The sequence below is a fragment of the Phacochoerus africanus genome, chromosome 11 (genome assembly GCF_016906955.1).
Source record: "Phacochoerus africanus isolate WHEZ1 chromosome 11, ROS_Pafr_v1, whole genome shotgun sequence".
Lineage (NCBI taxonomy): Eukaryota > Metazoa > Chordata > Mammalia > Artiodactyla > Suidae > Phacochoerus > Phacochoerus africanus.
In genome coordinates, this window is record NC_062554.1 from 107,992,728 (window position 1) to 108,009,882 (window position 17,155).

General features: G+C 41.5%; 1 protein-coding gene across 1 annotated transcript in view; it reads left to right on the top strand.

The window, feature by feature from the left end:
- The window catches only part of STARD3NL (STARD3 N-terminal like), a 43,604-nt gene extending 28,606 nt beyond the window's left edge, over positions 1–14,998 (top strand). The window contains exons 4-9 of the mRNA XM_047752508.1: positions 492–569; positions 2,687–2,740; positions 2,854–2,971; positions 4,997–5,092; positions 13,107–13,182; positions 14,540–14,998. Of these exons, the coding sequence (XP_047608464.1) occupies positions 492–569; positions 2,687–2,740; positions 2,854–2,971; positions 4,997–5,092; positions 13,107–13,165 (405 nt within the window). The 3' untranslated portion in view covers positions 13,166–13,182; positions 14,540–14,998. The remainder of the gene's footprint in view (positions 1–491; positions 570–2,686; positions 2,741–2,853; positions 2,972–4,996; positions 5,093–13,106; positions 13,183–14,539) is intronic.
- Positions 14,999–17,155: the final 2,157 nt, after the last annotated feature.

Sequence of the window (17,155 nt, forward strand, 5' to 3'; positions counted from 1 at the left end):
ATTTTATCCTATGTTTATTCCTTAGTAGATGAGAATTTCTAAGACAGCTGTGGCAAAGTGGTTAAGAGTCTGGTCTTTGGAGTCAAGCTGCCTGGGTTCAAATCCTGGCTTCCTTACTCGGAGTTATGTGGCCTTGGACAGTTTTTCTGTCTGTCTTATGTTTGTGCCCAGAGTGGAAAAGTCAACTTTCAAAGCATTTTCTCCAACCTTAAAAGAATATCAGAATATATGTGGACGCAAAAAGAAAGGAAAAATAAACATCTAACTGTATGTTCTTTTGTTGGTAATGGGAAGTTAATTTGAATCCCTTTTTGGTTGGGATTCCATAAATTCTAGAGCAGAGGTCCCACCTGCCAGTCTGTGGCAGTCTTCAGCTAAGTCAGAGTGAATAATGAACACACTTTGGCGGGTTCTTTATTTAAACCAAATGACTTTACTTTTGTATATATTTCTTAAAAGTTATTTCATCTTTTTTTTTCTTTTAATATTAGCTTTTGGCAGTTTTTCGATTTAAAGTGTTAATACTTGCATACGCGGTGTGCAGACTGCGCCACTGGTGGGCCATAGCGGTGAGTATGCCTGGTGAGTGGTTCCTCGGCCCCAGGGCTGATGGCCAGGGTCTGCTCACAACAGGGCTGAGCTGGGGGCAGCTGTGCTTTCCATCTGGGTTGAGTTCCACTTGCTTCTCCTGAGTCCCCCTCCTCCACACCTCAGTAGGTTTAATTCTCTGAGGGCGTCTTTCCAGGAATAATGAGTAACTAGCTTTATTGCTATGGAGACTGTGACAAATGAGGAATCTAGGGGCCCAGGAGTGATCTGATCGTTGGCCAAGCACCAACCCACCCTCTACCTCGTTTTGCAAACGAGAGATGAGCTCGGTCCCTCTGTCCCAAAGCTATTTGGACAGTTTCCTCTGGTTGAAATTTCCTTGGCGACTTTTCAGAACTTGCTCTCTGTATATTTTGATAACTTCCCTCCTCACTATGTGACACCCCCCCCCCACCTCCACTCTAGCCTTAAAGGGAAAAGCTCCCTTTTTATTGTTGCCTTTAGGCTTCTTAAAGGCAGTGGCATTTTTACTCACCTGTTTCCTTGCATCCAGCCCAGAGCTTTGGCACAAGCTATTCACTCTCAATACATATTTTTTTTTTTTGGTCTTTTCTTTTAGGGCCACACCCGAGGCATATGGAAGTTCCCAGGCCAGGGGTAGAATTGGAGCTGCAGCTGCCAGCCTAGCCACAGCCAGATCTGAGCTGCCTCTGTGACCTACACCACAGCTCACAGCAATGCCGGGTCCTTAACCTACTGAGCCGGTGGCCAAGGATCAAACCCGCATCCTCATGGATACTAGTGGAGTTCCTTACTGCCGAGCCACAACGGGAACTCCTCAGTACATATTTATTGATTGAAAGAAAAATTATAAGCAGTTCTGCCTGGATTGTTTTTGTCATTGCCACAGACCTCTGAGCAGCCACTTTGTTGGGGTCTCTAATAAGGCAGGTGTATGGGGGGAGTGGCAAGCTCCTCAGGCCTGGGAGACATGGGCAAGGCCAGCCTGCCATCCTGCTTCTGGAGTATGAGCCCTCAGTCTGTGTCGGGGCCCTGGCTCATCCAGCTGGTCATAGAGTTGTGTTGCTGTCCTAACAGGGAGTCCGCCAGGGGCCATATGTGCCTGTACCATCTCTTCTGAGTAGCCCCAGAATCCCAGGGCTGCCCTCAGACCATCCATCAAGCCCCAAGTCCATGCTTCAGCCAGACTTGACTCCCTTGTCTGATATGCTGTTGCCAATACCCAGTGGCTGTGATGACTGTCCCTTGCCCATTTTCTACAGCTGTCCCTATTGAGAACATTCTATTCAAGTCTCCATAATGTGCGCCAGTATGTGTCAGACCATCTGTCTCAATGTTTATTTCAGAATAGTGGTTGGCATGCAATGAGAGTTTTAAAAAAGTTTCTTCAGTATCTACTTTCAAATTTTCAAAGGAACAGGTCAGAGGTAGCACATCCCTTTTATTGTTGCTGATTCTTGTTTTTAAACATATTTGCAGAGAAGGGCCAGGCAGCTGGAAGGAAAAGTCAGCTGGTACCTGAGGAGCACTTAGTGTCAGCCTGTAAAGTTAATTAGTATCAGAATGTAAGATGCCTCTTCTCCTAAGTAGCTCTCTCTAGGTATTTGTGTTTGTCTGTGTGGTGTGGTTGTGTTGTGTTTTGCTAACAAAACTGACTGCAGCTTTGGTAATACTCACTGAGCATGCTCCTCATCTCCACTCTGTCCCCTGGTCAGGCCTCATAATGCTACAAACCTTAGTGGGAGAGATTAGGCCCAAGTCCTGTGGGATTCTCTCTGGGCTTCCCAGCCCCGGGAGAGCTCTGCCTCTCTATGTCTCTGGTCCCTTCTTCTGCGCTGACAGCATCTCTGCATGTTGTGCCCCCTAGTGGACAAAATTAAGTTTCCCAACACACCAATCTATGGCTGAGGGGAAACCTAAGGCTGCCAGTCAGGCCTTGTGTGCCGCATGGAAGCCCGCTGTGCCCAGTCTGGTGTAGGGGATAGAAGCAGAAGGATGTGGGAAGGAGCCAGGTCGGGAGAGCCTTTTCAGGCTCTGATGGGTCTCTTGCGTGAAACAGGTGCCTCCACAATGTAAAATATCTAATTTGAATGGTGCCGGGTTATGTGTCTTTCAGTTGACGACAGCAGTGACCAGTGCCTTTTTACTAGCAAAAGTGATCCTCTCAAAGGTACGGCCTTCCGCTTTTTCTGTGCCGCCACCGTCTATACAGACGGAGCCTCGTTCTCCAGTGCGAGCTTGTGGTAACTGTTTCCCCTTCTCCGTCCCATTTGTTCTTTCCAGCTTTTCTCTCAAGGGGCTTTCGGCTACGTGCTGCCCATCATCTCCTTCATCCTTGCCTGGATTGAGACGTGGTTCCTGGATTTCAAGGTGTTACCCCAAGAGGCAGAAGAAGAAAACAGTACGTCTCTCTGAGAGTTGGCCTCCTGAGACTGGCCAGGCTGGGAGGAGGGGCGGCAGGCGGCGAGTCTGGCTTTGCATGAGCTCCAGGTGGAGTTAGGCACATGTGTCTCCACCGTACAGCAGTGCAGGAGACCTAGAGTAAGGGGGTGGATGGAAGGACAGGGGAAGGATATGGCTCCTCACTCCAGCCATTAGGCCAGGCTTCCTAGAAAGAAGTGTGAACCCTGGTGGAAAAGATATTCCAGCAGCTACGACTGTAGCCAACACCTCCTCCTCAGACAGGTTGACCTTCTCTCTGTTGATAATGGCTGTGGGGTGCTTAGCATCTTGTGTCCAGTTCTAAATAGAAGTCAGCATTCCCCGAAGTCTCACATCCCTGTCCACACAGCAGGTGGTGCCTTTGAATGGGCCACAGTGTGAAAAGCTGAGTGCCAAATGGGGACTGTTGATGGGGTGGATAGTGGCGATGGAGTTAGGGGAGGAGGTTAGCCGGCCAGAGAAAAGCTCGTCCAGCTCAGGCTCGCCTCGTCCTCCTCTGAGCAGCAGAGTGATAGCTGGCTTTGTGCTGTCGTGGGTCCTGTCAAAGCTCTTAGGATTTCCCTGTGTGGCTTGGAATATGACAGGATGTTAGCTGGGAAATCCAAATGATTGATGGCGCTTTAGGATTAATTATTGGGCTGGCATTCGCCACATGATGGCCTTCATGGAAGCCCACACACCTGCCCCCTGAGAGATGGTAGAACCCAAGCTCAGTGCAGAGACCCAGGCAGTTTCAAGACATGCTATTTTAATTTTTTTTTTTTTTTTTTTAATGAGAGTTGCCAGGTTTATTTCAGGGTTTTTTTGTTGTTGTTTTTTTGTTTTTCTCTTGTTTGCCACACAGGCAGTCAGGCAGTATGTGGGAATTCCTAGGCCAGGGATTGAACCTATACCACGCAGCAGCAACCAGAGCTACTGTGGTGAGAATGCAGGAGCCTCAACCCACTAGGCCATCAGAGAACTCCCAAGACATGCTGTTTTTATGCTCTCAGTCATCTGGCTGGATTTGTCCTGCCCTATTAATAAGGGGGGAAAACATCTTATGTCTTATAGGAAGTCAAACATGATTATAACCTCAAGAAACAGCAAAAGGAAAACTCACCCTGCAAGTGGTTTTATTTTTAAAAAGCTCACTTACAACGAAGAAATCTTTTTTAAAAGACTTATAATTCAAGAGTAGATTTTAAAACACATGAATCAGGCCAAGATCCATCTTCTGTCCTGGGCCTCTGTACCTTTATGAGAATATATTGTGGAAAAGGGACAAAATAAAGCTAATGCAAGTCACCTTTTTAAAAATGCATATAAATATCACACTGAACTTTCTTGAAAGTATATCAACTGCCTTGAGTGCTTATGTGATTAAACCAAATCCAAAGTAACTGGTAAAGCAGAACACATAATTAATGAGAAGAGTTAAAACAGCCTTTATTTTCACTGTAGCTTATTTTACATGTGTACCTGCCAGCTACTGCTTGGCCCAGTGCTCCCTCCAATTTTATCTTATTAATTATTATTATCTTGTTAATTGAGTTAACCAGTTTCAGCCCCAAGCACTCATCGTTGATGGCCTTCTCGTCCGCTGTGAGTGATTTTATGCTTTGTCTGCCATTTCTCTAACCAGATGCAGACTGTAGGCCATTTGTACAAGCTGACAAGGTTTTTGGTTCTGCCTCATGCTTTGGTTTTGATGTTGTTGCTTTATATCTGTAGGGAAGTAGGTATTTCCAAAGGGGAAGATGCTAAACCAGAGAATCTCATGCATAACAGGAAACAATGTTTTAAACCAGTTGGAATCTGTCCTCATAATACTGGTTTATGGTTTCTGAATAAAACTTAGTTTTTGGCTGAAAGATGTTCAAAGTACCCGTTCTTGCTGAGATTTTTAAACAAGTAATAACACCACCACTTTATTGTGGTTGACCTGGCCAGGAAGCCATCAGAACAGACATCATTTCCAGCATCTGAATTTCTTCTCTTCTAGGACTCCTGATAGTTCAAGACGCCTCAGAGAGGGCAGCCCTTATACCTGGTGGGCTTTCTGATGGTCAGTTTTATTCTCCTCCTGAATCTGAAGCAGGTAAAAAATTTGTCATTTGTGTATTTGTCCATCATTCAGAAGCTTGGCACACATACACCCCGCCCTCTCCCAACCCCCTCTTCTTCTCTGTTCACTTAGCAGATATCTGACGTATTTAATATATGGATATAACTAAGACATGGCATTTAATATATGAATATAACTAAGACATGGTCTTGATCTACGGCCCGTGATGGGGCACAGAGGTAGAAATAAATGTAACAGGGGGCCTTGGGCACTGGTATGTGGGCGGGCATAGGGTCTTGATACTCTCTGTTATCTGTCATCCCCTCCCTGGCTTTCCTCCAGGATTCTCACCGCCTGCCCAGTTGCCCAAGTTGGAAATCAGGGCTTCACTGAGGACTCTGTCCCTTTTCCACGGCACAGCCCATCATTCACCATGCCTTTTTGATCTTTTTTAATTCTACTTCCTTGCTTTCCTTTAAATTATACCACTTATTATCATCTCTCGCCTCAATTCAGCATTTCCTGTTTTAGTTTCTGCAACAGCCTTCTGTCTCCCTTCCTCACTTGCTTTTCCCAACCAGCAATCATAAAGCCATGTTAAACGTAACAGTTGCATTATGCTGAGGGTTCCTCAGAAGCTCTCTCTGAGGCAGAGTCTCATTATCCCTATTTTAGAGGAGCAAGTGGAGGTACAGAGAGGTGACATCCTTTGTCTAGCATTACACAGATGGTGAGAAGGTGGAGCTCGAATTTGAACCCCAGCTCCAGCAGTAGAGTCCATGATCATAGCTAATAAGTACACACCGCCTTTCAACATTAATGAAAATGCAGAATTGATGGTGTCATTCCCTTGTCTAAAAGCCTTTGGCGGCACAAAACATTGAGAAAGTCATTGGATCCTTAATCTGGCTGAAAGGACCTCTGTGTCCACCCTTACCCAGTTGTCCAAGCTCTCCTTTCATTATGCTCCTGTGTGCTGTTCTTTGCTTTCTGAAAACACCAGAACCCTTGAAGTCATTGTTTGTCTCGCTTGTTCTACCCTTGACATTACCCTCTGTGGTCTTAGTCTCCACTCACACATTCAATAGTCTTCTTCCAACCTATCCCTGGCTCCCAGCAGTCCTAGGTGGTAGTGGCAGTGAAGCGGGGTTTGCCCTGAGATCTCGCTCCAACAACTCTGTCATGCTGCAATGACTGTACTGCCTTAGACAGCGACTTGGCCTGTTTCTACTATTGGGATATAAACTTGAATTAGAGATGACATTATTTTATTCCCAGCATTACACTAAGTAAATATTTTAAATGCACACACACGCATATACATACAATATAGATTCCAGGCAGAAAGAGCAACAAGATCATCAAAGGCCTAGAAATGGGGCTTAGTGTATTAGGGGAATTCAAAGTAACTTGATATTCTGCACAACTGGTGTTAGATTGAAAAGCAGTATGAAGTACAAAAACATAATCAGATGAAATAAAGATATGAATTAGCAGAAAAGCGATTTCTCAGCCAGCAGAAACTAGAATAAGTATTAACTATTCATTATAAGGATGACTTCACTGAGATTTTTGTAAAGAAGTTCAGGACAACAGGATAATATGATTATGCCTTAGGCATTTTCTATCAAGCAAGTCATTGACTTCCGCCTTTGACTTTACTGCCATCTGGTGGCAGTTGGAAGCATTGCCATCTCATTGAATTATGATACTAAACAAGAACAACACTTTCTTGTTCCACTGGGTGGCTGCATTGTGTAAGATAAAGTCCAGATTAGTAGTGGGAAGAGGAGTGTTCACCGTGACTTCACTTTATTGTATTGTGTGTTCATCGTATGAATGTTTATTTAGGAAAGAATTAAGATGAAAAACTATTCTTGGAATTAATGCACCTCAAAAAGAAGATTTTACTCTAAAGTAAAGCTTTCTTATTAGGGCAGCAGACAAATATTAATCAGTCTTTCAGCTTTTGCCCTGATATAGTATGACTGGCCCCTAGTAAGTAAGAGGGCACGAGGTCTGTGTCTTATTTTCCTGTCTGTCTTTCTCTAGCACTTAATATAGTGCCTGGCACACAGTAAACATAGAATTGTTGGAGGAATGAATGAAGAGAGAAAGAAAGAAATTGGAGGCACCAACAGTTTAAATGTTAGTATTTTTCCTTGTAAAAGAATGACTTCTTGAATTTTGAAATCACAGAAATTTGGGAAATTAGCATAGTTTAGTAGGTGTACTTATGCAGTTTAAAAGAACCAAAGGAAGGGAGTGCCAGAGTCAGTGAGGCCCAGTCACATGCCAAGGTCTGCTGCCTTCCCGGATGCTTTCCTTGGTGCTCTTTTTCCTTCACCATCTTAAATCCCTCCTCTTCATTTTCTTTGTGAAGTTTTTGGAAGCACAAATTTTTAATTTTGATGAGGTGAAGTCTTCCAGAATTCTTTTGTGGATAATATGCCTAGGGTCATATCACTTTTCCTTAAACTTATGTCATGAAGATTTTCTTCATTGTTTTCTTTTAGAAGATTTTATACTTTTAGCTCTTTCAATTTAAGTTTATGGTGCATTTTTAAATAATTTTTGCATATAGAGGGAAGGAACTAAATCCACGGTTTGGATTTCTAATTTTCACATTGCTATTTGTCATAAAAACAATAACCCGTTGAAGGAATTCAGCAAGTTTCTCAAAAGCCAGTTTTTTTGGTTCTCTTCCACTGACCTGTGTTGCTCACCTTGCACCAGAACCGCACTGCCTTGATTCCCGTGATTTTACTTTTATGGAAACTTTGAACTCAGACACTGCAAGGACTTGCTTAAAAGGCCTGCCTTGCCCCCAGGGATCTCAATTTTATAAGTAATAAACCTTGCCATATCCTCCTGGTGTGTGTGTATGATACCATCAGTCTCAACATCCAAATCGAATTTTGCGTCCTCGCTGCCTCCACTGTTTTTGCAGGGTGACCATAACAAAATTATTTTGGCTATTCTAGGTCTTGTGTGTTTTCCTGTCAGTCTCAGGATGAACTTACTCATTTTCGCCCGCAAAGTGTGCTGCATTGAATTTATAGCTCAATTTGAAAAGAATTGATATCATGAGAATGTTGAATCTTCTAATCCATGAACTTGGACTCTCTGTACATTTATTTAGATATTCTTTAATTTTTCTCTACATTGTTTTGTTGTTCTCAGCATGCAAGTTTTGTTCCTCCATTGTTAAAGTAATTCCTAAGTATTTTATTCTTTTTGGTCTCATTGAAAATGTAATTGTTTTCTTACTTTCACTTTCAAATTGTTACTAGTATGTAGAAATACATTTGGTAGTTTGCATATTAAACTTATATTTTGTGGTCTTGCTCTACATGGTTCTAGTTTTGGTTTTGTGTGTGTGTGTGGATTCCATGGAATTTCTACTTGTAGAATAATGTCATCTGGGAGGGAAAAACAAAACAAAACACCTCTTTTCCCTTTTCAGTCTGCTGGATGTCTTTAATTTTGTTTTATTGTTGCACAGTCCAGAACCTCTAATATAATGTTGAAAAGAGGTGGCAAGAGCAGAGATTCATGTCTTGTTCCTGATCTTTGGGCAAAAGCATTCAGGCTTTCAGCATTAAGTGTGATGGTAGCTGTGGGTTTTCACAGATGTCTATTATCAGGTCTTAAGGTTCCATTTTATTCCTAGTGTTTTGGAGTTTCATCATGAATGCCCATTGGATTATTCGAATGATCTTATGCTTCTACTGAAATGATCATGTGTTGTTTGTCCTGCTTATTCAATTTATTTATTCATTCTCCTGCTTATTCATTTAATATAGTATACTCCATTAAGTAATTTATGAATGTGAAATCAGTTGTTTGCATTGGGTCAAATCCCCCTTGGTCACATTGTGTAAACCATTTTGCATGTTTCTGGATTTTACTTGCTAATGTTTTCTCGAGGATTTTTGTACCTGTGCTCAATAATTTTGTACCTATTTGCTTTTGGCTTTGATATCAGGGTAATGCTGGCCTCATAGAACACATTGGGAAGCGTTCCCAGTTCCTCTGTTTTCTGAATGAATCCTTCTTGTGAGGGATCAATATTATTCCTTCTTTAAATGTTTGATAGATGATGCAATGAAACCATCCTGGCCAGGGATTTTTTTGTGGGGAGATTTTAATTACTAATTCAATTCCTTGTTATTTATAGATCTATTCAGATCTTTATTCTTGGGTCAATTTTATCAATATGTGTCTTTCTAGGACTTCATGTATTTCTTCTAAATTATCCAGTTTGTTGACATAAATTATTTATAATATTCCACTCTACTCCTTTTTAGCTTCAGTAACATTAATGATGTTCTTCTTGTCCTTCTTGGTTTAGGTAATTTGTACGTTCTCGCCTTCTTTTTCATTCTAGCTTGAAGTTTGTCAAATTTATTGATATTTTCAAAGGACTGACCTTTGTTTTCATTGATGTTTCTCTCTTGCTATTCCGTTTTCCATTTCAATTATTTCCATTCCAGTTTTTATTATTTCCTTTATTTTGCTTGGGTTGAATTTAACTTACTTTTGTTTTTCAGCACTGATTTTACACCTTCCCTACTGATTATAGGCATTTAAAGCCATAAATGTTATAGCAACTGTTATAGCAAATGTTAAAGCCTGGCAATGTTATAGCAACATCTTATAAATTTTGATGTGTTTTCATGCATTCCTTGGTTTTCAGCAGTTTGCCTATGATGTATCTCCTTGCGGATTTCTTTGTATATATCTCTCAATCAGAATTAGATATGTAGATTAATTAAGGGAGTTTGGGCCATTACTTCTTGAAACGTTTTTACTTGTTTTTAAAAATTTCCTCTTCTCTTTCTCTGAGGTTGCTATTACATGTACATTGGTATGCTTGATGTTATCTTAGGTCTCTGAATTTTTTTTCAGTTTTTCTTCAGTCTTTTTCTCTGTTATTCAGATTAAATAACTTCTATTCCTCTATCTTCAAGTTTATGATTCTGTCTTCTGTCAACTCAAATATTCTCTTAATACTATCTATTTTTTAGTTCAGTTATTATACTTTTTACTCCAGATTTTTAAAATCCTTTTTTTTTTTTTTATTTCTGTCTCCCTCTTGAGAATCTCAATTTGTTGGTTTATTGTTGTCACACTCTTCTTTAATTCTTTAAACATGATTTTCTGTAGTTTTTTGAACATATGTATAATAGTTGCTTTGAAATCTTTGTTAACAAAATATTAGACACACTCAGAGACAATTTGTATTAGGTCATAATATTGCTTTCTTTTTTGCCTAATAATGGTCAAACTCTTCTGATTCTTTCCCTCTCTTGTAATTTTTTTTTACTGAAAAATATTTTGTTGAAAATACATTGTAGCAAGTCTAGATTCTGAATTTGCTGCAAAAGGTTCCTGTTATTGCTATTTGTTTGCTTATAAAATCGTGTGGTTAAATCTGTGAAATTATGTCCCCTGTGGTATGTGGTTGCTGCTGTGTCTTCTGAGTTGGTTTTTTTTTTTCTTTGTTTATTTGTTTGTTTTAATTCTTTTATTTTTAAACATGACTTCCTAGGGATCACCCTGGTGTCTGCATAGTTTGGTGGTAACCAGTAATTGGAACAGCCTTTGTGGTCAGTCTCCTTGATTAAGACTTTCATCCTTGGCCAAATGGATATTTCTGTTTATGGGATAGCACATTTAAATATCAGGTCTTTTTGAGTCTTCAGCTTGTACTTGTTGCTGAATTTTTTCACATCTCCTCTTCATATGCTTACAGACTCATGGTCACCCAGGCTAGTGTGGGTTCTTTTGGGTTTCCGTTGAGCATGCATACAGCTTTAGCCAAGCATATGTTTGTTGCAGCCATGACCGAAACCTCAAACCAGCAGAGGCTCTGGCTTTATGCTCACATACCTCTAAGTTTGTCATTTCCCCATTGTGTCACTTCTCACCCCAAATTAAATGAGCTCCTTCAGCTGTGTAAGTGTGCTTCCAGTCTTCATGGCCCACCATACTTTAGAACCTTCATGCCATGGAGCTGGGTGATAGGAGATGGGGGAGAAATGGGAGCAGCTACAGGAAAGAGTAGCATTGTTGTTCCTTGAATTCTGCAGTGTTTCAAGTATAAACACTTTTCACATAGTTGCAGGGCTTTGGTCATCTCACCAACACTCCATCATTTGTTTTGTTCATCTCTGGTTTTATAGTTGCTTTTCAAGGAGACTCCTCACTTGACACTCGCCAGAATGCCTTGCCACCTTCCACTTTTAAATTATGAAAAGCATACGCATCATTATGTTTTAATCTAAAATTTGGCTTTATTTACGGCTTCCAAATAGTTGCAGGCCATGTCATCTCATTGTGGTTTTTGAATGCCTAACGATGGAGCGTGAACCTGGAAACAGAAAGAATTGGTATCACCATTTTCCTTAGATTCTTTTCAAAGTGAGATGGCAGTTACACCACCCTGGTGTCTCTAAGATTTGTAACAGTTTAGTAAGTGAAGCCTCCCAACCCATCGTATCTTTATCTATTTGTTTTACCACAGACTTAACCTGAACTACATGATATTTATGAGGTTGAGATGTGGGACAGTCTTTTTTTGAGGTTCTCAGGCATTCGTTCTTCCGTGCCGGATTTGTTCTTGGCTGTAATCTAGGCAGACATTCTCAGAGAACAAGTGCTCTTTCAAAGTGTCTGATCTTGACAAGGGTAAAGCAACAGTGAGGCAGGTTGCTTTTGTAGGTGACTAGATAACATCTTAACCTGCTCCCTTTGTCTCCTCACCACTCCTTTCTTTAGTTCCCTCCCTGATAATGGGAGTAATGCATAATTCTTATGTAAATGAGAAAAGAACCAAAATAAAAGATAACTCTTCTTCAGACTATTTAGCAACGTTAATATTGACAGTTTAGTTTGTTTTCGGTCTACTTTTGTGTTTGTAATTTATAGAATTGTGGCCATACTTCTCTACATTATGCATACCCTGTTTTAAAAATTTTAGAGATTTTCCTCATGGCACAGCAAGCTAAGGATCTGGCATTGTCAGCAGCTTGGGTCACTGCTGTGGCTCAGGTTTAGTCCCTGGTGGCTTGGGTCACTACTGTGGCTTGGATTCAATCCCTGACCCAGGAACTTCCACATGCCACAGGTATAGCCCCCCCCCCCCAAAAAAAATTGTAAAGTCACGTCAAGTTTATTGTAGAAATTTTGGAATATCCAGAAATGTATTTATGTCACCCAGTCGTTTTTTTTTTTTCCTAGTCTTACTGATTTGTACATGTATATTAAGTTTATTTTTATCAAATATGATCTTACAGTGTATTTTTCATCATATAGTTACTTTACTTTATAGCATAGGCATTTCCCACGTTGTTACATATAAACAAAGTTTTTAAATGGATGGTAAAATATTTCATGGATATGTAAAAATTACTTCGCCTTTACTCTCAGACTTTTCCTTCTCATTTTTAGAGGGAAAATCTTCATAACGGAAAAAAAGTATAATTTTCTCAGGGATATATTCTAAAGATATCATCCTAAAGTGGAATGACTGGGTCAAATTCAAGCATAATGGAAGACTCGTGTTACATCGACCCAGGATGGTTTTCACAGCGGTCGCTGGCAGCAGCGCTCAATGGTGGCCACCAGCTTGGCCTTGACTTTAGGAAGCCCTTGCCACTCTCTCACTCACTGAGTGCAGCCACTTTTCAAAATATGTAGGTTAAATTGTTTATACCCAAAGATATTTGCACTTGAAAAACAGATACACTTTTCAGCAAAGAAGTAGAGGAGGAGGAGTTCTTGGTGTCTATATGAGTATTTTTAGAAGAACATACATGAAGTCCATTTTGACACATTCGTGCAAGTGCTTGGTCCTATCTTAAAGGCTTTCCTCCTATAAGAAATAACGTAAAAGTGTTTTTCAGTTTCACTAACCTAAATCTTGTGTGGATTAAACATATACCTTTCATTGAAAATTTATGCATGTGTGTTACAGTTTTAAAGAAATTGTTACTGTGATCAAATGTAGGACTTTTTCTCTTTCCTCCCCACTTCCATCTAGGATCAGAAAATGAAGCTGAAGAAAAGCAGGACAGTGAAAAACCACTTTTAGAACTATGAGTAAGACTCCGGTCAAAGTAAGTCTTTGAAAAATGAACCTGTAACAACAAAGTAGCTAAATATGGAAACTTTCTCTGAGTAGATTCAAAGTAAAATTCAAAAATTGAGTGTGATTATATAGTTATATTTCTCCTTTTTACATGAATTTTCAGACACATTTTATAATGTAAGATTTCTGAACGTTTTCTAGGTGTTAATTTGCAAAGGATGAAAAATTCCTCAGAGTCCCACATTTCTAAGGAAGGATGAGCTAGTTCATTTTGTTGACTTAGCTAGAATGTCTCCTTGATTACAACGCTACCTTCTGACTGTGATAAGGGGAACAGCCTCATGACATTGGTCCTGTATCGTCCCCATTTACATCTGAGGCAAATGGGACTAGAGGGTGAGTGGCTGGTCCAAGGTGGCACAGCTGGCAGGGGCAGAGCTGGGACTCAGGCCACCCCGTCTGGTACCAGGATCGCTCTGGCCCTGCAGCCGAGTGTCGACTGTCTCCGGGGTGTTTTGGAGTTTCTGCGATGAAAGACGTGATCCATTCACAGCGATAGGGCTTATGTGCCTCCAGGTGGGGCACACTGTTAAACGCCTTCAAATCATCACAGGAAAGCATTTCAACCTCAGAAATACAAGCCCATAAACATATTGTAGGTTGCAACAGCAGGAACTCTGCCTAATTATTTCAGCCAGAAGGAAAAGGAGAGTAGATCTTAAAAGAAAAAGAAATTATTATAACTATGTATAGTGAGGGATGTTAACTAAACTTTTCGTGGTGACCACTTCACAATATATACAAATATTATGTTGTGTAACTGAAACAAGTATATGTCAATATATCTTAATAAAAATAATAATAAATTTTAAAAAACAGAGTTCCCTGGTGGCACAGCGGGGATAAGGATCTGGTGTTATCACTGTAGTGGCTCAGGTCGCTGCTCTTGCACGAATTTGATCCCTGGCTTTGGAACTTCCACATACTGCAGGTGTAATTAAAAACAAAAATAAAATAAAAAGAAAGGAATGGTAGTGGGCAGATTTGAATAGCTGGGCAGCCAGCACAGGGGAGACCGCATCAGGAGCAGCCATGGCCGGGCAGTTGGACGCCAGGGCTGCAAGAGTGGATTGCAACACGGTTCAGCCCCTTTTTCTACAACAGTGTTCCAGACAGAAGACAAAAATGTGGGCAGGTGAGTAGTAGATCCTTTTCTCACATACTTTAAAATAAATTATTATGTGGCCTCACCTGTGCCCTTTCAAATGTCTATAATACAGCTTTTGTTTAGCACGTAGACTTTGTTATAAAGACATAAGGCGAAAGGTAGTTTTTTGCCTTTGTATACTACATCTTGAATATTTCTGTGTTCTCTCTTTCTCTAGGTGTGAAAAACTTTCATTGAAAGACACCTGAAGGAGAAAAGGGACCATTGAAAGGTGAAATGGTGACATCCACTACTGACATGATTGAACGGCTAGTAAAGAATTTATTTATTGTAATACCTCACAGACATTGTATCATATCCACATACATTTGATAGCCTGCCTGTGGCTGGTAAGATAATGTCATGATCCATCCTGTTTTCAATGAGACTGAGTCTGATCTGTTAATGAATAGTTGCAGAACGTCTCGTGCTGTATTCTTAATCAAAAGACTTCTAATATATTGGAATAACACTTTTTAGTAAGCAAAATATCTTTTTATTTTGATTTTTTTTGTCATGTCTCAGATTTGTTTTGTATTGCTTTTTTTAACACCCTACATTTCCCTTGTGTTTTTTAACTCATGCACATGCACTATTTGTACAATTTTAAAAGGTAATAAAATCCAACATGTCAAAATGGTTAGTTTCATTTTTTGTGGTTTGCATTATGTATTTGGCCCAAAGTGTTAGAATTACAAAAGGGGAGCATGAGGGATTGTGAATCCATGTAGAAGGTCACCAGAAATAGTATCTTTCTCTTAGAGGTATGATCTCAAACAGTCTGAGTACTCTCACTTTGAACCCACTCTTTGAAATCAATTGTCGTCACTTTCCCTTGTATTTAGATAGATTGAATTAAAATGAACTCAGTTATATTTTGAGCCTTTTTTTTTTTTTTTTTTCCTGGCAGGAATGGTTAACATAATGCTTCCAGGAAAGCCACATGGCTGTTAGTTTTCTCTCATTACTCAGTGTATCATTCAAGAAAAATTCAGCTGTGCGTAGTGGTTTAATGGTGCTGATTGGGGTGGAAACTGATCGTTTGTGGGGATCGAATCAGCTCCATCCGTGTTTGTTCTAAGAATGGGCCATATGACAGAAATGCAGTGGAGGCTGACTGGGAGGCTGGGGCCTAACCAGGGAGAGCTTCTTACTTGGAGAAAGAGGGAGGAAAAGCCCCAGGGTCTGGCCTTGGACTAAAACCTCCAGAATCCAGTGGTGGAGTTCCCATTGAGGCTCCATAGGTTAAGAACCTGACATAGTGTCTGTGAGGATGTGAATCCAATCCCTGGCTTCACTCAGTAGGTTAAGGATCCAGCATTACCACAAGCTGCAGCATAAGCCAGGCACATGCAGCTCGGATCCAGTGTTGCTGTGGCTGTGGTGTAGGCTGGCAGCTGCAGCTCCAATTTGGCCTCTAGCCTGGGAACTTCCATGTGCCACAGGTGCAGTGTAAAAAGAAAAGAAAAAAAAAAAAAGAATTCTAATAGTTTATTCACAGTGAGAATGTCCTGTCTCAGAAGTGGATGGGAGTCTATACCATGAGCTGGACATCAGTGTGTTACTTTAACCTAAGAAGAGCTCTCCCCTGATGCTGGGCTGGACCAGTGGGATGCGGCCCATCCTCCCAGGAGGGCCAGGCCCCTGGATGTGGGCTCTCAGAGCAGAGGCCAGAAGGCGTGCAGTGTGTGTGCACTTGAATGTGCCCTGAGGTCAGATGTGAGAGCTAGAGCCTGGACCTCAGCAATGGAGCTGTGCTTCCCTCTGGGACTGGACAGATGGGGTCCGGGAGGGGGAACCCACTCTGGCCCCTGCTGGCTGGGGTGGGGGTGGGACATGTGCTCTTCCTGCTCACGTGCTGACCAGCCTCTGCTATTTACCCTCACACTTTCATCCGGTTGACTGTTCTCTATGAAGCCTGCTCAGGTTGACTCTGAGGTCGTTTTGTCCCTGTAGGAGGACTTGTGTGATCTGTACATGACATTCGATTGCACAGTTGAGCCCAGGGCCTCTGTGTCTCTGTTCTTGTGAGGGATAAGTCACATCACGGTTGCCCACATCTGCAGTCTGTCCTTGTCACTGGGCTCAGGGGAAGGAGACTTGTGTCACCCCATCTACCCTGAGAAATGAAACCAAGAAGGAGCCTCCTGAGTCAGTCACACATGATGGAAGAGCACAGGTGGCTGATGGAAGGTCGGGGTTATCTTAGTGCTACAAGGAGTCGTGTCTGCTGTTTCCCTCAGAGCAGGGTCATGAGCGTGGATGAAGGTGCAGCATCTGAATGTCCTGCGTGTAAGGTTCCCACTCATGTGGGAACTAATTGGAGGGCCTTGTGTGTGTGAACAGCCGGAGCCCTGACCCCCAGTCTAGAGTATGTGTGGTGGCTCTCAAATGTGTGTGCAGAGGGATATCTTTCTATCCATTAGTTGTGCCCCTTTGAAGGTGAACAAAATTGGTGGTGGTTTAACTGTTCTTATTTCTTTATGACACCCTGGCTCCCTCTAGCAGAACCCCAACCAGTAAGGGCCTGTTTGACATTGAGCATTTTCCACGAATCAACCACATTTGACAGACACTTTAACAAAAGAAGCCTGAGAAAATGAAACATTATCAGCCACAGCAGCACCCCCCTGCCCCCACCACCTCTGCCTTTCCCCTTCTCTGCACCTCCCAGGCCAGGGCAGCCCAGGGCAAGATGGGGAAGGGAGTTGCTAAGGAGACCTTGCAGTGACCCAGGCAGTGAAATCAGCTGCACAAAACTTTCAGAAAATTCTTTACAACTCCTTGGAGAATG